This window comes from Diceros bicornis, chromosome X (assembly GCF_020826845.1).
Source record: "Diceros bicornis minor isolate mBicDic1 chromosome X, mDicBic1.mat.cur, whole genome shotgun sequence".
NCBI classification, from domain to species: domain Eukaryota; kingdom Metazoa; phylum Chordata; class Mammalia; order Perissodactyla; family Rhinocerotidae; genus Diceros; species Diceros bicornis.
This window is the reverse complement of record NC_080781.1, coordinates 12,928,578-12,950,823: the sequence shown is the minus strand read 5'-3', so window position 1 is coordinate 12,950,823 and position 22,246 is coordinate 12,928,578. Positions and strand designations below refer to the sequence as shown.

The window sequence follows — 22,246 nt, the reverse complement described above, 5'->3', positions numbered from 1 at the left end:
TTTTCTTTCTATTTTTTAATATAACACAGTACTCATCTCTAGAGAGGTCTGAACCCAATGTTTTGGGTTTTCTCCCTTAGTATAAAAGAACCTGTGAAGAACAAGAACTTATATTAGAGAACAAGTACTTTCTGTTTCAGAAATCTAAAATGGAAAATGCATATGAATTGGTACAACACAGTCATATTATAATCGGATTAGAATGCAAATTCCTTGCAGGCAAGAGCCATATCTTCCTTCTTTTTTTTGTTGCCCTGTAGTGCCTTATTCAATATATGTCCTTTAATTTGAGTATTGATTATCCAACTGCTATTGTTGGGATAAAAAGCTGTATTTGATTAATTGTGTGATATTTTTAAACTTTTTGAAACCCCTAGAACAGCCCTGATTCAGTTTTAAAGATGCCCGGCACAAAAAGACCTTGCAACCTCTTCCCCTCTGAGATACTCAGACTGTGGATGAGGATTTGAGAATCACTTTTCGAAACCAACTCACGAGGGTCTCCTGTGAAGACCAGGAGGAAGGTGGAATAATGAGCAGATCCCTAAGATGATGCCCTCTTTCACCCTTCATCGTTACCCACTTCACTCAGGAAATGCCCAGAATCTACTCTCACACCCACGAAAACACCAGCCCAAGAAAACTGGGCCTAATCCTGCAATTGCTCTTTTATACCATAATGCTTCTATCAGTTTATGCCCTTCGGTTCACAAGTTCAGCTTCCAGAAGGTTTTCTTTTCCCCCACCCACCTCCTTCTTTAGGAACCCAGATCATCTCTCCACTAGAGGACCCCTGGTCACTGTTCCCTTCATGAAGCCAGCTTTTGCCAAGGGCTTGTTTTCCTAAAGATAAATGCACATTTTTGTTCTCTCCTCCCTTCCTCTTCCTCCATTTTAACCAAATACAGAATGAAATGATTTCTTGGTAGTTGCTCATACTTTCCCTCAAAATAGGAAGATGATTAAGTGTTCTGACCACAGAGCCTTCATTTTCAGGTTCTTCTTGTATGGGGAAAATGAAATAGAGATAGTGATTTTATCAACCATGGTTTAAGTGAGCGATGCCATGCTGTCATTAGGAAGGTATCAGTGACAAAAACCCTTTAGATTCCATAGTGAGGATGTGCTCGGTTTTAGTTATTTATTTATGTGACTAGTCCTGGCTTTGATTTATTTTGTGCTTGTACCACCCTATGTCTGCAGCCCTGGGGGTGGAGGCAGGGGGTGGGGGCGGGGAGCGGTCCTCTTTAGCTCTTGAAATGTGGAAATCACATTCCTGCCTTAGCTCCTCAGTTCCTGCTCCTCCTCAGAAATCAATTTCCCCTCATTCAGCTCAGGGCTGGCTCCCATTATCTTTATGTCCTGGGCTTAACTGTCATCTCCTTAGTAAAATTTTTACTGACTACCCCCTTATAATACTACCCCTCTTCTTAATTTTTAATCATAACACTCTGATCTTTTCCTTCAAAACATTTATTACACAGGTATAGTTATAATTATATGCATACGAAGGGTAGCAGAATATACCACCGTAGGGGAAGAAAAATAATTTTCCCTCTACCCTTCTAGGTCCTTAGTTGAGACCCCCCTGTAATAGAAAGACAGATTAACAAGAGAAAAAAATTTTAATTCCCTACTTACTTACGGGAGCCCCACAAAGACATGAAACTCAAAAGGCAGCCAGGCAATTGAGGCTGATATACAATCCTGAGCTAAGGAAAGGGGCAGCAGTCTGGGGCTTCAATGGGGAGGAAGGAATTTCACAGGAAGGTGAGAAGAGGAAATGTATGGTAAACCGAGTTTGCTCTGCCATGCAGAAAGCCTCTCAGGTGAAAAAGTGATCTCTGGTAATAGCTCTCTTCCTGGTACAGGCCACCTTTCTAATGTAAATTTCCCTTACATAAGGGTAACTTCTATTCTGTTTCCCGAGCTTCTCTTGTGTCCGCAGTTTCTCAAAATAATCCTTATGCCAAAGAGGCATATTTGGGGGTGGTGAAGGGGAGCAGAATATGCCACCCCCAAATATGCCTCTTTGGCATAAGGATTATGTTGAGCTGATTATTTTGGAAACACCAGACACAGGAAAAGATCGGAAAACAAGAGTAGAAGTTACTTTTTTGTAAGGGATGTAGGAGATCAAGATTTGGCCACCCTGAAATCTATCTCTTTACCTTGATTGTTTTCTCTGACGGACATTTGACCTCCCCCACTAACTGCCTAAAGAATTTGACATGGTGGTTCCTTCCTGGAACAGATCTTCCATCTGATGGCTGTAATATAATGTAAAATAGATGTTACAATAGAAAAGGCACCAACAAGAAGTTCTATCTCTCTGGCCACATTCTCTGGATGGCCCTGCGAGGAGTTGCCAGACAAACATTTACATTTATAAGGGAAATCTCCATTTGTAAAGGGATCTCCCTCTCTGTGTTGGGAAGAGGGGGGATGACTTCATTTCTAGAAACTTATCAATGTGGAAAGTGAGGCCTTAAATCTGCATAATAACCTTACTCTTGTTTACAGTGCTTTAGTGGTAATCTCCTGTAACTGACTCCCCCCACCCCCAACATCCTCCTTTGTCATTGGCCGAACATGGTCTTTAAGATGAGAATTTCTGCTATTGTGTTGAGGAAGGCATTGTCCCTGGTTTCTCCCATGTATACATGTTATTAAACTTGGTATTATTTTCTCCTGCTAACCTGTCTTGTTAATTATTTGGCCAGCCATAAGAACCTTAAGGGAAAGGGCAGAGGGGGATTCTCCCTCTTCCCCCACAGGCCATTTAAATTTATGAGGGAACTCTCCATTTGTAAGGGTGTCTCCCTCTCTGTACCAGGAAGAGGAGGATGACTCAATCACCAGAAACTCTTCTGTTTCAGTGGAGAAGGCAGAACTTAAATCTGCATAACCACCTTACCTTGTTTACTGTGCTTTTCCTGGTCACCTCCCATAATTGGCCTCCCCTCCTCCTCCCTATATATTTCTTTCCTCTTTAGCTGGAGATGGTATTTAAGGTGATGGCTTGGACCAACTTGGGGAGTCAGTCAGTTTTCCTGGGTCTCTCCCATGTATATATGAGGTATACATGTTAACAAATCTGTTTTTCTCTTGTTAATCTATCTTTTATTACAGAGGTCTCAGCCTAGAACTCAGAAGGGTAGAGGGAAAATTATTTCTCCTCCTCTACACATCTACACTTAATTATCTGCCTCTCTGATTGGATTGCTCTGCAATCCAGAACTGAGCTGCCTTTCAATCACTTGTGGATTGAATGAATAAGAGAAAGAGCACCGATGGAAAGGTTTCATTCTCCTTTTTGCTTTATTTCCTAGTACCCAACTGATCACCACATTATTTCTTCTTTAAAAATCTTTCAGGTTTATCTCTTCCTTGCCTTGCCCCTGACCACCAGCCTAGTTTAGACCTCTACACCCTGGACTTCACACCATGCCTCTCGGTTCTTTTTCCTTCTTCCTCACTCCTCTCTACTCCATCTTCCCAAACTCTGGTCTTGATATTTTCTCCAACCACTCTGATCTTTCCTTCTTCTGAACTCACACTGAATTCACTCTCACACCACTTAGCACCCAACCATTCCTCAGGTAATGTGTCTTTGCTTTATCTGCTGAAAGGACCTGTGTCAACTCCAAGCCCTTGGGGCCTGTGTCCTCCACTTTTTCTATAGCCCCAAGGCTGAACTTGGTACCAGGCACAAGGGAGGCACTTAATGCTTATTTTACTGAGAGAGAAAACCAAACAAGTCATACCCAGGCTCTTTCCCCTTACCTCACACCCATCTTCTCTCCGACCAGGCAAGCAGGTTTACCCCAGAACATCTCCTGCATTCACATGATCACATCTGCCTGTTTCTCTCTCATTTCTGAAAATCCTACCAGGCTCTCAAGGTCAGTTCAAGCCACTTCTCTGACAAACCTACACTACATTAATTATCCCTTCGTCTGCTGTTACTCCTCGACAACCACTCTCTGTACCTGCACTGTCTGATATGGTAGCCACTTGCCCCGTGTTGCTAGTTTAAATTGAGATATGCTCTCAATGTAAAACACCTAGGGACTTTGAAGACTTAGTACAAAACAAAGAATGTAAAATATTTCATTTATTTCTTATATTCATTTCACTTTAAAGTGATAATATTTTGGATATATTGGATTAAATAAAATATATTAGTAAAAATTTTCACTTATATATTTGCTATATCATTAAAGTAATTTCACAAATGAACGAAATTTATTTGTTCTTTTTCTCCTCAGTTTTATTGAGATGTAATTGACGTACTATTTGTTCTTTTTTAAATGTGGTTATTAAAAAATACAGAATTGCCTATATGGCTTGTATGCATGGCTCACTTTATTTATCTGCTGGGCGTGGTTGCCCTACACCCTCATCAGCTTTCCCTCCCGTGCCTTGCCCTGAACCGTCCTTTTTCTTGAGATGTGCTCCTTCCTCATCTAATCGAAGAGCATCCTGGTAGGCCTAGGGCTTAGTGCAGTGACAGGATACACAGGGACGCTCCATATGACGTTGTTGAGGACGATCACAAATTGTCTCCTCAGAGCGTCAGGGCTGTAAAAGGCACTCTAATGCTGAGCCCAGGTGAGCACAGCACACATATGCAGTTTCAGCGCAGGAGACCAAAGCCCCTGCTGCCCGGTGGTCAGTGCAGGGCTATTTGTCAGTTCCTTGTAGCTGCAGATACCCCTCAGGCCCTTAACACAATTACAAGGGGCTCTTTTTTTTTTTTTTTGTGAGGAAGATCAGCCCTGAGCTAACATCCATGCTAATCCTCCTCTTTTTGCTGAGGAAGACCGGCTCTGAGCTAACATCTATTGCCAGTTGCACATCTCTTCTTTCTAAAAGTAGAGAGATCATGAATATTAAGAATCACCGGAATAATAACAAATATGTACCATTTCCATTCTAGATCATATTCTTTATATTTCATTAAATTAAGGAATTAACATTATTAAATTAATTTTCTTATGATCTAAGATCTCCTGCTTAATTTTTTAAAAGGCTTTATTTATTTATTTATGGTACAGAGATTTCCCATAGATACCCTGCCCCCACACATGCATAGCCTCCTCTATTATCAACATCCCCCATCAGAGTGGGACATTTGTTATAATTGACAAACCTACATTAACACATCATAATCACCCAGAGTCCATAGTTTACATTAGGGTTCACTTTTGGTGTTGTATTTTCTATGGTTTGGACAAATGTATAATGACATGAATCCATTGTAGGGGTGTAGAATTTGTCACCCCAAAATAGGTCTCTCTGGCATAAGGATTGTTTTAGGCTAGTTATTTTTAAGAAACAGCAGACATGGGAGTAGCTCTGAAACCTAATAGAAGTAACCCTTTGTAAAAGACATTTACATTTATAAGGAAAATCTCCATTTGTAAGAATGTCTCCTTCTCTGTACAAGGAAGAGGGGATGACTCTAAATCTCTAGAAATCCTTATCAATAGCGAAGGCACAGACTAAAATCTGCATAATAACCTTACCCTTGTTTACTGTGCTTTTCTTGGTAACCTCCTATAACTACCCCCCCCCAACATCTTTTGTCCTTAGCTGAAGATAATATTTAAGGTGAGGGCTTCAGCCATTTTGGGGAGTTACTCAGTTTTCTGGGGTCTCTTCCATGTATACATGTTATTAAACTTTTTTTTTTTCTTGTTAATTTGTCTTATGTCAATTTAATTAGTAGGTCAGCCAGAGAACATAGAAGGGTAAAAGGAAAATTTTTCCTCCCCAACACCATCATTATAGTATCATACACAGTATTTTTACTGCCCTAAAACTCCCCTGTGCTCTGCTTATTCATCCCTCCCTACACCCTCACCCCTGGCAACCACTGATCTTTTTACTGTCTCCATAGTTTTGCCTTTTCCAGAAAGTCATGTAGTTGGACTCATACAGCATGTAGCCTTTTTAGATTGACTTCTTTCACCTAGTAAATGTATTTAAGGTTCCTCTGTGTCTTTTCACGGCTTGATAGCTCACTTCTTTTTAGCGCTGAACAATATTCCATTGTCTGGATGTACCACAGTTTATATATCCATTCACCTATTGAAGGACATCTTAGTTGCTTCCAAGTTTTGGCAATTATGAATAGGCTTCTATAAACATCCACGTGCAGGTTTTTGTGTGGACATAAGCTTTCAACAACTTTGGGTAAATACCAAGGAGTATGATTGCTAGATCGTATGGTAAGGGTGTATTTCATTTTGAAAGAAACTGCCAAAGTGTCTTCCAAAGTGGCAGTACTATTTTGCCTTGCCACCAACAATGAATGCGAGTTCCTGTTGCTCTACCTCCTTGTCAGCATTTGGTGTTTTCAATGTTTCAGTGCATTCTGGCCATTCTAATTGGTGTGTAGTGGTGTCCCATTGGTATTTAACTTGCATTTTGCTGATGATCTATGATGTGGAGCATCTTTTCATATGCTCATTTGCCATCTGTATATCTTCTTTGGTGAGGTGTCTGTTAAGGTCTTTGACTCATTGTTTAACTGGATTTTCTCATTGTTGACTGTTGGGCTTTGTTTTCTGATATACTCTGACTCTAAATTTATGTGACAATTAGGTTAAACTTCACTAGATGATACACTAAGTGAAATTGATTTTATCTTCATCTTGGGTAATAGGTGCAGGCTTTTATCTTTATTTTATCATATTACTAGTTCCCAAAGTTAGGACTGTCAGCGGTTACTGTCTGCTACTTGAGATGACATCCAACAGCAAAGTGAGCTGATAGCCAATTACCTGGGGGAGGGTGGGGAGGGCAGGTAAAGCACAGAGCGCAGGGCTCCAGTGAAACGCTGCTTTCTGAATTTGCCATAACCTCCTCCTTCATGTACTCCTTATTCTGCTTCAGCCAATCTTAAAAATGGTCAAACACGTGAGGGAGGCACTGAGCCTATGATGATGATAAAGATGATGATGATGATAATAATCGTGGTACCAGAAGTAGCTGCCAACGCTGAATCCTCATTGTGTGGCAGGCACTAGCTAAGGACTGTACACGTTATCTTTTCTCTCTTTCAACAATCTTGAATCATTCTTGGTCACAAGTGCTCGTTGGGCCTTCTGCTGGGGTATTGAGCTTCCAGAAACAATGAGTATTGTCAGATTGATCAGATGAGGGTCTGAGATTTAGGAACAGGTTATGCTCAGTGGCCCAGGGCACAGAGACCATGGTATTCTCCTCAGTGAAAACAGGGAGGGGCAGTGAAATTGCCAAAAGCAAAATCAAATCATGACTGGCACCTGTTTTTCTTAGTAACTTACAAACAAGAATATCTGATGTGGGAAAGGAATTAAGGGAAGCCCCACATCCCTAAGCCACCACTACTTTTTGTTTTTGTCAACACTAAAAGGAGCAAACTATCCAAAAGACATAAGCATATTGGATTTCAGACCTTTAACTTTCAACTTCCTGTTAAAAAAAGGAAAACTTTAGTAACTAGATAAATGTGACTATTTTTTTCCATTTTAAGCCTTAGACCGCAAAGTGCCAGCACTGAGAATGAGCCAGTCCGAGTAGGATGTGGGTCTGCTGGTAGGAAGCCACACCCAGCAACCAAAAATTTATTATGACTCCGGCCAGTTTATTTTAATGAGAACACAGTCAATGTTGGAGGAAACAAAATAAACTTACAATAAGAATATATTTATGGAGCAGTTTCAAGGCAATGGATTTAGCTAGATTAGCATTACTAATTTACAAGCACTTCTTTCCCACCTATTTTTTTTATTATGTGCATATAGAGTCAAAAGAGAGCAAACCCAAAGAGAAAAAGTGGAGAAACCTAGACCTAGAAGGAAGCCAACATTCGAACACGCTGTGTCAATTCCTTTAAAATAATGGAAAATATGAAAAATTCCTTTTTAATGATATACCTAGCCATTCCATCTCTCCACAAACTCAAACTCCTCTCTCCACAAATACACACATTATCCCCTGTTAACATCTCAATGGTTCTTAATCAGGGGCAATTTTGTCCCCCAGAGTTCATTTGGTAATGTTTGCAGATATTTTGCTTGTTATAGCTGGGTGGGAGAGCTACTGGCATCTAGTGGGTAGAGGCTAGGGATGCTCCTAATCACCCTACAGTGCACAGGACAGCCCCACAACAACACAGAATGACCCATCCCCCATGTCTCGGTGGAGAATCCCTTGCACCACAGGGACGTGGATGGTAAGCTGTATTTCGAGGAGGGGGCTGAGATGTGAGAGGTGTCAGGGAAGACCATCTGCTGCCTCATTTGTTCTTCTGTGTTTACAGCAGAACATACATTGGCAAGCTGGTCAGCTAGAATTAACTCTGCAATTTGTAACTCAGGAAAGAATATTCCAGAGTGTGAAGCTACTAAACTGCTTGCAAACATTAATATGCAACTTTCAGAACGCTAAGAATCACAGAAATAATTCTCAGTCTGTGGATCAACATTAGTAAGAGGACTATTGCTAACAACAAACAGTAAAGAGCAGGTTCCAAAGTATTTGAAACTGGGACATCTTCCTTGTCCTCTTTCTGCATGACATCATTTTAACATGTTAAAATTGGTCAAGAAAAGAACTTCCCAAACCTTATTGATGTAATCACTTTGCAATACATATGTGTATCAAATCATCATGTTGTACACAATGTTATATGTCAACTATATCTCAATAAAGCTAGAAAAAAAATACTTTCCACATTTATTTTAGAAGACAAATAGAGAACCAAGTAGCTATTCTCACAGTTCTGAAGGCAGAAGATCCCACTCTGGCATGCCACTGACATCATAGCCACAAACACTTAACGCACGTGCTTGCTAGGAAACAACAAGCTTTTCACTGTCTTGAAGGCAGCGGTGTACTCACAGGCTCGGTTCCGGGTTTTGTAAGTGCAGGTGTAAAGGCTGCAGGGCCTCACTGGCATGGACCTCAGAATCTGGAATCTTCTCCACGGTGACTTGCTCCGAGAGGCTTGGAGAATGACCCTCAGGCGATTCATCACCTCCGTCTTTAGCTTGAAATCTTGATCAGTTCCCAAATAACTTGAAGGAACCTAATGACCTAGAGTTAGGAGGACAGAGGAAGAAAAGCTGTAAACAATAGAGGATGACAGCACGTGGACCCCTCTAAGTAGGGCAACAACATTCAGACTATTAGTACACGCCTGGGGGAGGGAGACCCAAATGAGAGTCAGTATTCACTCTTGTTCCTCAAACTCATTGGTCACCTCATTGGCAGGGTCCGGATGGCTGACTCAGGCGCCTTGCCTTTCCCATTGAGTTGGCAAATACTAGAGGTCCAGAGAAACGATTCTCTTTATCCACAAGAATGAAAAGACTGTTGACAGTACCGTTCTTAAAATTAAAAAAAAAAAAAACACAACATCTACTCCCCGAAGTCCAAATTAATTGTCCAGCATGGTGTTTACATATAAGAACTAACCAAAGATTAAAGCTCCCTCCAGGCAGCCTGAATAAAAAAAAAATCCATCTGCATTTGGATTGCTTAAAAAAAAAAAACCCAAGATACATCCTGCAAAAATAGTCATGGGCAGTTTTGAAATCTAAGCTTAAATATAATCTGTGACTCTTTGCCAGTTTTAGGTGTAACACTATGTACCTCGATCATGGGGAAAATGGAGAAGGTTAATCATGAACTATTCTACAAGTAGATTCAATTTGAATACTCCTTTATGACTGCACTGATGACCCCTCTACCCCGCACATGTTCACAGTGAAAGTCTCAGAAGACAATGCTTTCCAAGGCATTCACGATAGGGTTCTGAAATTATGGTAATATTAACTTTGAATGCTTCTCTCCTCCTGCCCAATATTGCTTCATCCACTTTTCCTGAGAACTCCTATGCCTGTACAGAGTGAGCAACCAAGGTCAGAAATGAAAAAACAATTGCTTTTCTTGATTATACATTCACTCCACTCTCGATTTCAGAGTGCTTAGAGTGATTACCTGAGATGCGTTCAGACAGCTGCTCAGGACACCATCTAGGTAACCCTGAGTGTGGTCCGGCTCCATGGCTGTGCACCCTGGCACTGCTGATCTCTCACCCTCACAGCCACCTCACGCACCTGTCTGCACACCAGCCACGTGGACTTTGGTTCTTCCAACTGCTGATGCTCCCTTGAGCCTCAGGGCTTGTGCAGATGCTCCTCCTTCCCTGGACCAACCTCCATCTGTGCTCCGTTAATTCCTACCCTCTCCTCAGATAATCCACTCCAGTCACTTCCTCAAAGCCTGTGCTGACCACGTGCTCACCAGGTGAGCCCAGCGCCCTCTTCTTCTTGGTCATGGTGCTTAACTCAGCTGAGTTAAATACCTGATCAGGGATGTACTTTACGACTCCATCTCCCCAGCATCTAAGCCCCATGGTGGCAGGGACTGTGTCTGTCTCCGTCAGAGCTGCATCTCTTAGGGACACAGTACCTGACACATGATGGCTGCTAGATGAGGATTAGAGGAATGACCTGAGCAGGCTTCCTTGGCGATGGAGAAGATGTTGATCCTAATTTCAAGAACCCAGAACTGTGAAGTGACTGCCAGCATCTTCTTGGACAGTATTAAGGGTTTTTCCTTTGCTTAGATACCACTATCACGCACTTATAGGGTTATTTGTACTTTTGAAACACTTTTAAGTGCTTGTCCTTTAGGGGAGGGTCTCATATCCCTACCTATAAGATCTGAAGGACCCCCGAAGTCCTGCCTGATCTGAAGGGGAACCTACCCGAATACTTGAACCTAACCTAGTCTCACAGGGATGGGAATTCCGCCAGCAAACATTTCATTTCAACATTTATTTTCATTTCCTTTGCTCCAGGCTCCGCGTTGGGTGCTGGGATGCAAAGACGATCAAGCATGAACTCTACCCTCCCAGTGTGCAATTTCTCCTCTTTGGAGCCTCTTGAAATGCACATCATAAGGGAAGGGAAACACACCCATCCAGTTCTCAGCAGGCGTTAGTGCCTCCTCAGATTCTACCCTCAGCCTATTGGAGGCCTCTCAACAGTTTGGCAATGCTGGGGGGAGGACAGGTGACAGAAGGCACAAAAAGAAAAACTGAGGGGGCACCAAGGCACACGTCACTTACCAACGTGAACTTTATTCGTTCATGCAATCTGTCCAAGGAGAGTGTTAGATACAAAAAAGCACATTATGATCCCCAGTGATGCTGAGCAAGGAGGCACACACTCTGATTTCACCCTGCCCTCCCTCATGTCCTTCACTGCTATTAATTGGCTCTGAACTAGCTCTTCTCCCCTGTACTGCTGCCCTTGACTCTGCGAGATCTGAGCTAGAGGGAAGAAGGCTACAGCCAAGGGGAAGGAGAGAAAATCACACCTGAGGTGCGCCCAGTGAAAGCTGGAAGCAGAGTTACTTCCTATTACTACCCTGCAGGCACAAGTGAGGGCTCCAGACAGAACTTTTTATAACTGGCTATCAGCAAGCCAGGTCATGGACAAGTATTGCAAAATGAAGTGTGGCAAGTAGCCAGCCTTTCAGCCTGGTGCCATGCGCTCTGTCGTACGCCTCATTGTGCCAATGAGCACAATGAACTCAAGGAGCAGAGACGCACGGTCACCACATTAAAGGGGACTGGTAGGAAGTTCATGAATCCCATGGAGGCTCCTCACCTGCAGGCCTAACTTCCTACCTGGGCTCTTTATAGGCCAGTGACACCTAAAGTATGTCTGTATTGCCTAAAGGTGTGTGAAATTCTCAAAACAAGTTACAATTACTTTTGTTTATAGTTTTGTGTGTGTATGTGTTTGTACATATACATTTTTGGTGGGAGTGGGTATGTCAAAATGTATCCTATTTAAGATATACAAAAGCCTGACTCAGGATTTCAAATATAGACTGGTAATAAATTTTCAAGATATTATCTTGATAGTGCCTTGAGCCAAATAAGAATATCTTGTTTTCAAATACCTTCATTAACCAAATTAACTGAGCAGGCTTAAAGAATAATAGACCATTGGCCACCTCAATTCAGAATGTTTTTCTGCTTTTCTTTCTTAATTTTTTATTTTGGAAAACTTTAAACTTATACAAACAGTGAAAATACTGTAATAAAACCACCTATGTACCCAATACTTCACGTCATCAATTGTCCGTTGGTGGCCAAGCATGTTTTATTTATACCCTCCCTCCTATTTCCCTTCCCTGCATTATTTTGAAGCAAATCCCAGACATTTTAGAAACTTATCCATGATTGTATTTTTCATAGAAAAATATCCTCCAAATTCATAGTTTCTTCTCCATAAAAATTATCTGTATGAAATGGCCTCTGGTGATAGTTTATTAACCAAATATGAAAACGATCAATTTTTCAAAATTAAAAACATAGCAAAAAGCCCAGTAACCCGATACTTTCTCAGTGCCAACCTATCCCTTAATGTAAACACTTCATTTCTCTCTTGATATCTCCACCCTAATCTTGGATGAGAGCTCAGGTTAAGAATGTTATACTTCTTTCTAATTTGTAAGACTATATCCAGCATGAAACTGCACAATTTATAACTGCAGCTCAGCAGAGTAAAAGGATTATATGAACTGAAATGTTTAAGATCAATAAGGCTTAATGTACATCCTTAAACGTACGCAAGAAAGAATCCAGAAGCAGAGGAGCAGGAAAAACAGATGTTTAGTAACACTGAACAAGAAGTCGACTCTTTCTGTGACTTCAGATGGTGCAAGGTTTGAGAAAACTCTCAGAAAAAGCTGTTAAGTGTTATATAAATTGTGAAAATTAATAAAGAGAAACCTCATTTAAAATGGAGTCAGGAAGCCTTAAAGGAGGAGCTCTCATGTGCACGTACTTTCCGTCACAGCTTATTTTATAATTCTGGGCAGGAAGATGCTTACTTTACTACCTCAGATGGAAGAAAGATTCTTCTCCTTGCCCAGCAACAGCCGAGCCAATGAGAAACCACCATGCTCAGCCAATGAGAGGCTGTCACCACCCTGAACTCTCGCTTTCCTCCAATGGACTATGGTTCATAAAAGCCCCTCCCAACTTCCTCCTTTTTCTCTATAATGTTCCTCTCCTTTGTTTGAGGGACTTAACCTGTGGTTCTGCCACAGCTTGCTTATCCCAATTTGCAATTCTTTGCTATTCTCGAATAAACCCATTTTGCTGGTAAAATAACTGCCTGTTTTATTTTTAAGGTCAACAAAATGAAAGTAATTATTACACAAAGAAGTTTGCTAAAATGCTACCATGATATAAATGCAAAAACTAAGAAAATAGAAAGCAGTTTTGGATGATTTTTAATATAAATTTTTTCTTTTTCTTTTTAAGACAATAACATCAAACAATTCCAACTAAACAGGATTCTCTCTGATAAAATCAATTTGACAGTAAAATGAAATTTCAAAAACTGCTAAGAGATATGGGGAAACTTTGCCTTAATTCTGTGCTTCTTTCCTGGCATGGCAGGCTGGGGCAGACCACCAGGGCCTTGACCTTGCCTTGGGGACTGACTGCCCTGCACTCTGCACGCCCAGAGGAAGTGTCTCCTGCCCACTTCTAGACTGGCTCTCTAGGGCTGGGGGGACACAAGAGCTCAAGGGCCTGATGCCGCCCTCATCCTCTCTTGGTTGTTCTCCTCCACAAAGCCCACTCAGCCGTGGGCTGCATGTAGTGGCCTGGAAGTCTGAACCTCTGTCTGTCTCCTAAGAATGCTGCTGATCTCACTGCAGGGGATGCTGACTCTGGGGATTACCTTTTGTGTTTTTAGACAAAAAGCCAAAACAAAATCCTGTTTTTCTGTAACAAAGCCAAGTGTATCTGAATTTCCCATCATCCCAAGTCAGCTATGAATATCTGTTACGGCACTGGCTAAGCAGATGCCCAGGGGATGCAGTGGAAGGTGGAGCCGGATGGGGATTTGAGATTAATTCGGGGAATATGAATTTCCAAGAGACTGGAAGACTTTCAGATGTTATTCCAGGCATAGGATGAAGCCCTGATGGTTTCTGATGACTCCATCAGCACAGCACAGGATGGATGGGAGTGAGCAAAGACTGGAGCCAGGAAAGTCTGTGACGAGGTGAGTCCTTCACCCATCCTTCATTCACCCCACCACTCTTTCATTCTTTCATTCATCAGGACATCAATCCAACATCTAGTAAATGCCAGGCACTGTTCTAGGCTCATGAGGGGAATAAAACAAAGTCTCTACCATTGTGGAGCTTACATTCTAGTAGGAGGAGACAGACAATAAACAACAATATAATATATGTCAGTTGTAGAGAAAATTAAATGAAAATATATTCAGTGAAAAGTAGAGCAGGATAAGGTGAATTTGGAGTGCCAGTGGGAAGGGGTATTGCATTTTTAAATATATTGTTCATGGGAAGCCTTACTGAGGTGAGATTTGAGCATTGGATTGAAGGAGGTGAAGGAATTAGTTATGTATTCGGCTATCCAGAGGAAGGGTATTCCAGGCAAAGGAAATTGCCTGTGCAAAGACCCCGAGGCAGAAGCTTGTCTGGCACATACAACGGACAGTAGAGAGGCCAATATGGCAGGAGTGGAGTGAACCAGGAGGAGGGTAGTAGGAGAAGAAGTCGAGAGGTAATGGATGCCAGATCAAGTAGACTTCCAAGCCACTGGAAAGGTTCTTTCTCTAACTCAGGTTTCTCAGCCTCGGCATTGTTGACATTTTTGACCACATAACTCTGTTTTGGGGGCTGTCCTGTGCATTATAGGATGTTTAGCAGCACCCCTGCTCTCTACCCACTAGATGCCAGTGACACCCTCCCTCCAACTGTGACAACCAAAATGTCTCCAGACATTGCAGATGTCCCTTGGAGAAGGGGGATCACCTCTGACTGGGAACTACTGCTCTAACTGAAATGGGGACACAATGGAGTTTTTGTGCAGAGGAGGGACATAATCTGGTTTACATTTTTAAAAGATCATTCAGGGTGCCCTCCTGGAAACTGACTGCGATGGGAGGCACGGAAGAAGCAGAGAGATCATTCAGGATAGTCCTGGCCCTGGAACTAAGGATGTCACAGTGGACGTGGTGAGAAGTGTTTGGGTGTTACCTATATCTTGGAGATACAGCCCGTAAGATGTGAAACAAAGGAGTCAAGGATGACTGGAAGATTCTTGGCCTAAGCAACTGGAAGGATGGAGTTGGCATGAACTGAGATGAGGATGACAGTGTGTGGAAAAGGTTTGGGGTGGGAAATCAGTAGCTCAGATTTGGGCATGCAGAATTTGAAATTTAATTCCAATAATCCAAGTGAGAGAATATGAAGCACCAAACTAGACAATGACAGTAGAGATGTACAAGGTATTTTGTATTCAAGCCATTGCCATTTTGGTGAAAAACATAGGGTTTGTCACTCAACTGGAGGACAGAAAAGGGAAAAATTTGAGGAAGGCCTTGTGATTTGACAGCTGGAGTGATGCTGGTGGCAGGCTGAGGACGAATCCCTGAACAGCGAAAGAGAACCTGGCACGAGGAGCAGGTGGGAAGGGAAAGATGGCACTCTTACTGCCAATCATATTGGATTTGAGGCGCCAAGAGGGCAGGTGAGAGGAAAAGTCTAGAAGAGAGCTGGCAATGCAGCTGTGGTGCTCAGGAAAGGTCATGAGGCTAGAGACAGAAAGACAATCCCCTCCCCCAGGAGTAACAGGTGTATAGAGGGAGACTGACAAAATGGAGCGATTAAGGTGGCCGAGAGATGGAGAAAGAACAGTCAAAGGCAATCAAGGAAGGAACGGAGCATGGAAGGTCAGGGGCGAGCAGGGTCCCAGGAAAATCCACATCAGCAGAAACTCAATTTAGCTAATGCTGGGCCACAACACCTGTAACAATAAAGGAGGTTCTTTATGCTAAAGCCTAAAGCCAATCCTCTCTGTTACACTGAAAGTTATAATTTATTGAGAGGTGGTTATTTAAACTAACCCATGGATCTCATAATACCCAAGCTTGTGAAAACACAAATAATGTTTAACAAACATAATACAAACATAATCAAACATAATACATAAACGATGAACTACTAGCATATATTACCAGATTTCACTGAAAATCTGTCCTTACTCAAGTCTGTCCTTAAAGATGGGACCACGGGCTGGATGGGCCACAGGAGAGCTAAGTTTTCTGGACTATATGCCTTTGCAATTACTAATTATTTATGTATGTCCTTGGATTTTACTAACAAGTCCCTTATCTGCTGTTCTGCAGACTTAGAAATGTGTGAAAAAAGAAAATATTCTGAATGCCTTTAAAGAATCATTCAAAAATCATGCATTTATTAAATTACAAGTAGGTTGAACTCTGCCTGATTAACCCATTTATACGTATGCAAAACAGACAGCAAAAAAAAAAAAAAAAAAAAAAACCCAGTACTCTGACTAAAGGTTACAATTACATTGAAAAAAAATTCCTTGATTGTCATCAAATTGACCCTTCGTTATCTCATCCTGATTTTGGAAGGAAGCCAGCCTTTTGCAATTCCCTGAAATGTAAATTCGAGGTTATGTTGCCGTGTCTTGACTGAGAAAGCTGAGCTTCTTCCTCTCACCCACTTCTTCCCTGAGAGCATGATCCCAATCTGGGTTGCCAAAGGTTTCAAAATGCATTTCTATTAACTGTTTTGTGTGCTGCAACTAATTGCCCCAGTGCCACCAATGAGCCGAAATGCATTTTCCTCCTTCGATCAGATTTCCCCAATATTCCTGTTCACTCATTCACTCACAATTCACTCAGTCTTCATTGTGTTCCAACTGAGAGTGGTCACAGCCTTTCGCCTGGCCCCAGGACAAACAGGGCAGGTTTGTACAGGCACAGGAATGGTGCCCTTGCTGCTCTTGGCCTTTCGGTGAATTTCAGTCCTGGTATTGAGGTAAGAATTACCTGAGTAAAGGAGGAAGGCCCTAGATAGCGGAAAGGTTTTCCATTTCCAACATATCCGAGAACAGTGACTGTTCTGAGGGATGTGCAGGGGCAGATCAGGGGTAGGGTCTGGGGCAGCTTCCCTCTCCAGAGAAATCTGGCTACTCCTTTCCATATTCCAGCAAGGCTTTTAATAGCAGAGTGGAGACAGCCAGATTGTCAGAAAAGGAAGAAGGCGAAGCAGAAAGCAATGTGGTTTTCAGCGGCTGGCAGACAATAAGTTCTATCCAAATTAAGATGTAACTTCTTGTATTTCTCAAACTTTCCCAGTGAAAATACACGAGAGGGGAGGGCACTTACATTAATGTTAACGAGTTGCCACCAAGCCTCAAGGCAGTAACCACAAACACTCAGCCATCAACAATGTTTGAACTTCGGATGTTCTTCTCCACTTCTGGGGCGGGGCACAAAACAAAAAGACCAGAAGGAATTGCGGAATGGAGAAGGCTCAGATCTGTCCACGTGACACAGCTGTGATGCTGATTCCCTGCCTTGGGGGTGGTTGTGACTCCATCCACAGACCCTGGCATAGTCAGAGGGGGGCCCCGTTAGAAACACAATGCAGACCCGAGTCAGTCCTAGCTTGCCGCACCTGGGTTTCTAGAACTGCAATCTCAGATTTGTAGCCCTTACCCTGTCTCCAGCTATTTCACAGCAGGTTGGACTTTCTTGAGTTATTCACAGCCAACCACCCCTGGCAACACTCCCTCCTAAGGAACTGCCCTCACGCTCCCCTACAAATTCCCTGGGACAGCTGTTTTCCCGTCAAGTGCATATAACCCTAAAGGAAGTGCAGCTATCTGTTTGGTGACTCCCATAGTATAAGAAGAGGGCTGCGGGGAGCAGGGGGGCGATGACCTACTGGATTCCCCAGTCCCCCGGGGCGTCCCGTGGGGACCCCGGCTCGCAGGACCAACAGCTGTCCCGGCTCTGAGACCTGGCGTGGCGGGGCGGGGAAGTGTGAAGAGGGTCCCAGCCCTCCCCGAGTCAGCCTGCCCGCACTGTAAGCCCCAACTCCACTCGGCCGCCCGCCCTTACCTGAGCTTTTCCGCAGAGCACGAACCTTAAGGCGCACTCCAGTCCCGGTACCCGCTGCTTGCGCGCTTGGGCATCACAGCCACTCCCCGCAGCCCGGGCCACGCCCCTCCCATCTAGGCCTCTCCCCATATGACAGGGCCACGCCCCCTCCACGTCCTTACGTGCTGCCCTGGCCACGCCCCTCCAGACCGCGCCTGTCCCTGCCTTTCGGACTGGCCACGCCCCTCCTGCCACAGCCACGCCCCTCACTCGGGCCGCGCCCCTGAGCTCCACCTGGGCCCACCCCTCCTGCCCCACCGAGCTCCGCGCTCTCCCTCCGCCCGAGCGGGCCTTGGTCGTGGGAATTCGAGGTCGCGTGGGCGGCCCCCCTATTGTCTCCAGAGAAACTGTCCCGGGCCCGGGAACTGAGTGCCGGCGACATCTTGTCGGGTGAAATCGGATTGCAGGCTTAAGGGCCTCGTCTAAAAAGTGACTTTCCTCGGATTTCTCCCATTTCCAAACTTCAAGACTTGGTATACTGAGTGCAGGTGGCTCAGTAGGGAAACGCAAACACTGGACGAGTCATGCAGCTATGTTCCTTCCCGCTAGTTTTAATGTCCACTTTGCCTGAGTTTCTTCGAGCCAGTTTTCAGGTCATCTAAACGAGAACTGGGAACCGGCGTTCTTCCTAGTGCCTCAGCCGACCTTAAATGCTAGGCAGATGAGCGGAGTAAACCGAAGTCCCTTATTGCCTGATGTCTCCTCCAGATGACCTTTCCTAGGCACCCAGTGAGCCCTTGCTGCCTAGGGCCTGTTTGGCAACACCACACAGACTGAAACGCCAGCTGCAGCTCCGCGTGCGCTCTGAGGTTACTCTGCCAGCCTTACTCTCCATTTACAACTCTGGGTCCACAAGAAAAACGTGAAGAGGTTATAACCAGCTTTTCTACTCCTGTACGGAAATCTCTGATTCATTCATTCAAATCATATTTATTGAGTACATGCTCCCCTGACAAATAAGACAAGCCTCACAGGGCCGGCGGGTTAAGTGCAGGCGCTCAGCTGTGGAAGCCCGGCATTGGGATCCCTGACACATACTGACGCACTGCTTGTCAGGCCATACTGTGGCGTGTCCCATATAATATAAAGTGGAGGAAGATGGGTACAGATGTTAGCCCAGGGCCAGTCTTCCTCAGCAAAAAGAGAAGGATTGGCATGGATGTTAGCTCAGGGCTAAAAAAAAAAAAAAAAAAAAGATAAGCCTCACAGAGCTTACAGTCTGAAGTTGTCCCAGCTTGGGTTTGGATGTGACAGGAAATGATGAGAAAGTTAGAGGATGTGGCAAGGGGTTGATAGGTGGAAAAGGATTTGGTAATCACAGGTCTTCTTGATTTGATTATTAGGAATATTTTTGGGTAGCAAACATAGAAGCCACTTTTATAGGACTTAGCACACTTCTTTACATAATAAATTCTCAATAAATCTTCATTGAATATCTACTCTTTTCCCTGGTGTAGAAAGATAACATTTCCCCTTTTGTAGCAGTAACATTTGCTACTTTTATTTCTTCATATGCCAACAATGAAGGTTTTATGATAGCATATTTTTTCTTCTCTTCCCACCCTCCATTCCATTTCCAGCTTGAAGATAGTGGGAATATTCAAAATGTCGCGCTAGAAGGAACACAGAGAAAAGAATCTGTTTTAAAAGAACACTTTTATTAAGCTCACCCTGACCCTGAGAACCCTGCCTCATTTATAAAATGTTTCAACTGTCAGTCATTTTTGCCTGAAAAATAAACTTACAGAAATTGGTCCAAATACAGCCTGTATAAATTGCTGAGTTGATTTTTATACAGTTAGTTCTACCTCTCTTCCTTCCACAAATGATTTGAGGCAGCTTACTAAAATATAGACATTACTGGATAATAGAAATAGTTGAAGGATCCAGGGAAGGGGAAGTTAAAGGCAGGGGAATAATGCAGCCAATGATAAGAATAGCATTTAAGTATGCAGGCCATCTGATCCAAAACAGTTGTTTAAGCTGGGCCAAAGATTTGCCCCTAAGCTTTTGAATGGCAACAGAAAAGAGGAAATAGCAATCATTTTAAGGTTTTCCAGTGTTCATAAGATCAAAATAAATTTTTTGTTTTGTTTTTTTAGAAACATAGTTTTTCTTGAATTTTAGTCCTGAGAGAAATCCCGCTTCCTCGTATAGATGATGTAGTGAGCTCAGTGGGAAAGAAGTGTCGACAGGAGTTAAACACAGTTCCCCTCAGTGTGAGCTGTTGGCACATTCACAAAGCACAGTGCATTAAATCAACTCCATGAACCATCCAAATGTTTCTATTCATCCAAGTACACAGGCTCTCAATGGTCTGGCTTAATCCAGGGTCGCATTTTGATAATCTTTCCCCAGGGTGGCAAATAGGTTTCAATTCATATGTCAACTTTGAGCTATTTGTAGTGGCTGCCTGAATAACTTTGTTGAGTTTTGTGGCTTTGTCTAGGCTCGGAAGCAAAAAGTTCTGTGATTGATTAACAATGTCTGTCATGAGTGCAGAATGGGTGAGTGGCTGTGTGCAAAAACCTATCTGGTATTTCTGATGTGTAGAAATAGAGGGCTTGCATGCAGGGCTTTGTGTAGTCACTCCAAATCAACAGTTCTAATTATAGGGCTTTTGATAAATATCCGACAGTAGAGAGTTCAAGTCCCTCTCTCACTCTGTCCCACCCACACTGATCTTCCCCTGTCCATTCCTATCTCAGAACATTTTCCTTTGCTGCTTCTGTTGTTTCGACCACTCTTTGTCTAGATTTACATGGCTGGGTTTTTCTCATCATTCAGTTCGCAGCTACAATGTCAACTCTTTAGAGACATCTTTCCTGACAACCATATCTGAAGTTGTATCCAGAGCCTTTCAATCTGTACTTGGCATAGAGATCACGTTACAGTGCAGACTCTGACTCAGTGGTTCTGGGATGTGACCTGAGATTCTGCATTCAAGCAAGCTCCCAGGAGATGCAAACCTGATGTTCCACAGAAAGCACTTTGAGTAGCAGCCCCACCTCTCCATCTCTATCACATTATTTGTTTCATTTTCCTCATGGTGTGACTCACGATTCGAAATTATTTATTTACCTGTTTGTATATTGGATTGTTTGTTGGTTGGTTGTTTACTAGAATGTAAATTCCATAAGAGCAGGGACTTTGACCAGTTTGTTCAACTTTGTATTCCCAGAACTGAACACAGTTCCTGGTACATCAGTAGATGCTCCATAAATATTGCTGAATGAATGATGCTGTTCAAGATTCATTGATTCCCTTATCTCTTTAGTCCCTGCTTACTGACTACTTCAGTGACTGCTCAGTTATACACCAGGAACTAGACTATAAATGAAACAAGACAGTGCCACTCAAGTGCCAGTCTATGAACTGCTAGTTACTGGTCCAAGCTGAGATAAGAAGCTTGAACTAAAATGTAAATCTGATATGTCACTAGCACAGTGTTTAATCAGGATGACATTGTTTTTTCATAGCAAGGCTTTCTTGATGAAGGAAGCAATGAGTTGTTTTCCCTTCTGGGGCAGGGTCCTCTTCTAATCCTAGACAGGTAACAGTGTGAGAACTGGCCCCTGCTGCTGGGACACATTTTGAGTAGCACTGATATAGAGGATAAAAATATATAATGTTATATAATGCTTATATATTATACATTTGTATTTTTTTCATCGTCTGAAAACTAATAGGCAGGTAGAAATACACACTTAAAGACACATTTACAAGATTTTTCATCACTTTCTACAATAAACAACTGTGAGAGAGAACAGAAAATTGTAGGAGAGAATGGATAATTATAGAAGAGAATGGAGAAGTGTGGGAGAGAACATGGAATTTTGTGAGTAAAGGAAGAATTGTGGGAGAAAAATAATTGTGGGATAGAAAAGAATGATGAGAGAGGGAATTGTGGGAGAAAATGGAAAATTGTGAGACAGAGAAGGACCTCTGGGGGAGAATGAAAGATTGTGGACAAAAACAGAATTGTGAGAGAGACAAGGAATTTTGGGAGACAAGGTTTGATGGTTAGTTTTATGTGTCAACTTGGTTGGGCCACAGTACTCAGATATTTGGTCAAACATTATTCTAGATGTTTCTATGAAGGTGGGTTTTTTGGGGGATGAGATTAACATTTAAATCAGTGGACTTTGAGTAAAGCAGACTACCCTCCATAATGTGGGTAGGCCCCATCCAATCATTTGAAAGCCTTA

General features: G+C 42.8%; 1 protein-coding gene across 6 annotated transcripts in view; it reads right to left on the bottom strand.

Annotated features, from left to right (window-relative positions):
• Nucleotides 1-18,082, bottom strand: part of LOC131400761 (carbonic anhydrase 5B, mitochondrial) — a 36,013-nt gene extending 17,931 nt beyond the window's left edge. Inside the window, exons 1-3 of one of the 6 annotated variants that reach the window (XM_058535485.1) lie at nt 18,000-18,082; nt 17,262-17,484; nt 8,896-9,090 (exon numbers count right to left, since the gene is read on the bottom strand). In XM_058535485.1, the coding sequence (XP_058391468.1) occupies nt 8,896-9,028 (133 nt within the window). In that variant the 5' untranslated portion in view covers nt 9,029-9,090; nt 17,262-17,484; nt 18,000-18,082. The remainder of the gene's footprint in view (nt 1-8,895; nt 9,091-17,261; nt 17,485-17,999) is intronic. The other 5 variants (XM_058535487.1, XM_058535486.1, XM_058535488.1 and 2 more) reach the window with 5 other exon arrangements.
• Between the last annotated feature and the right edge of the window lie 4,164 nt (nt 18,083-22,246).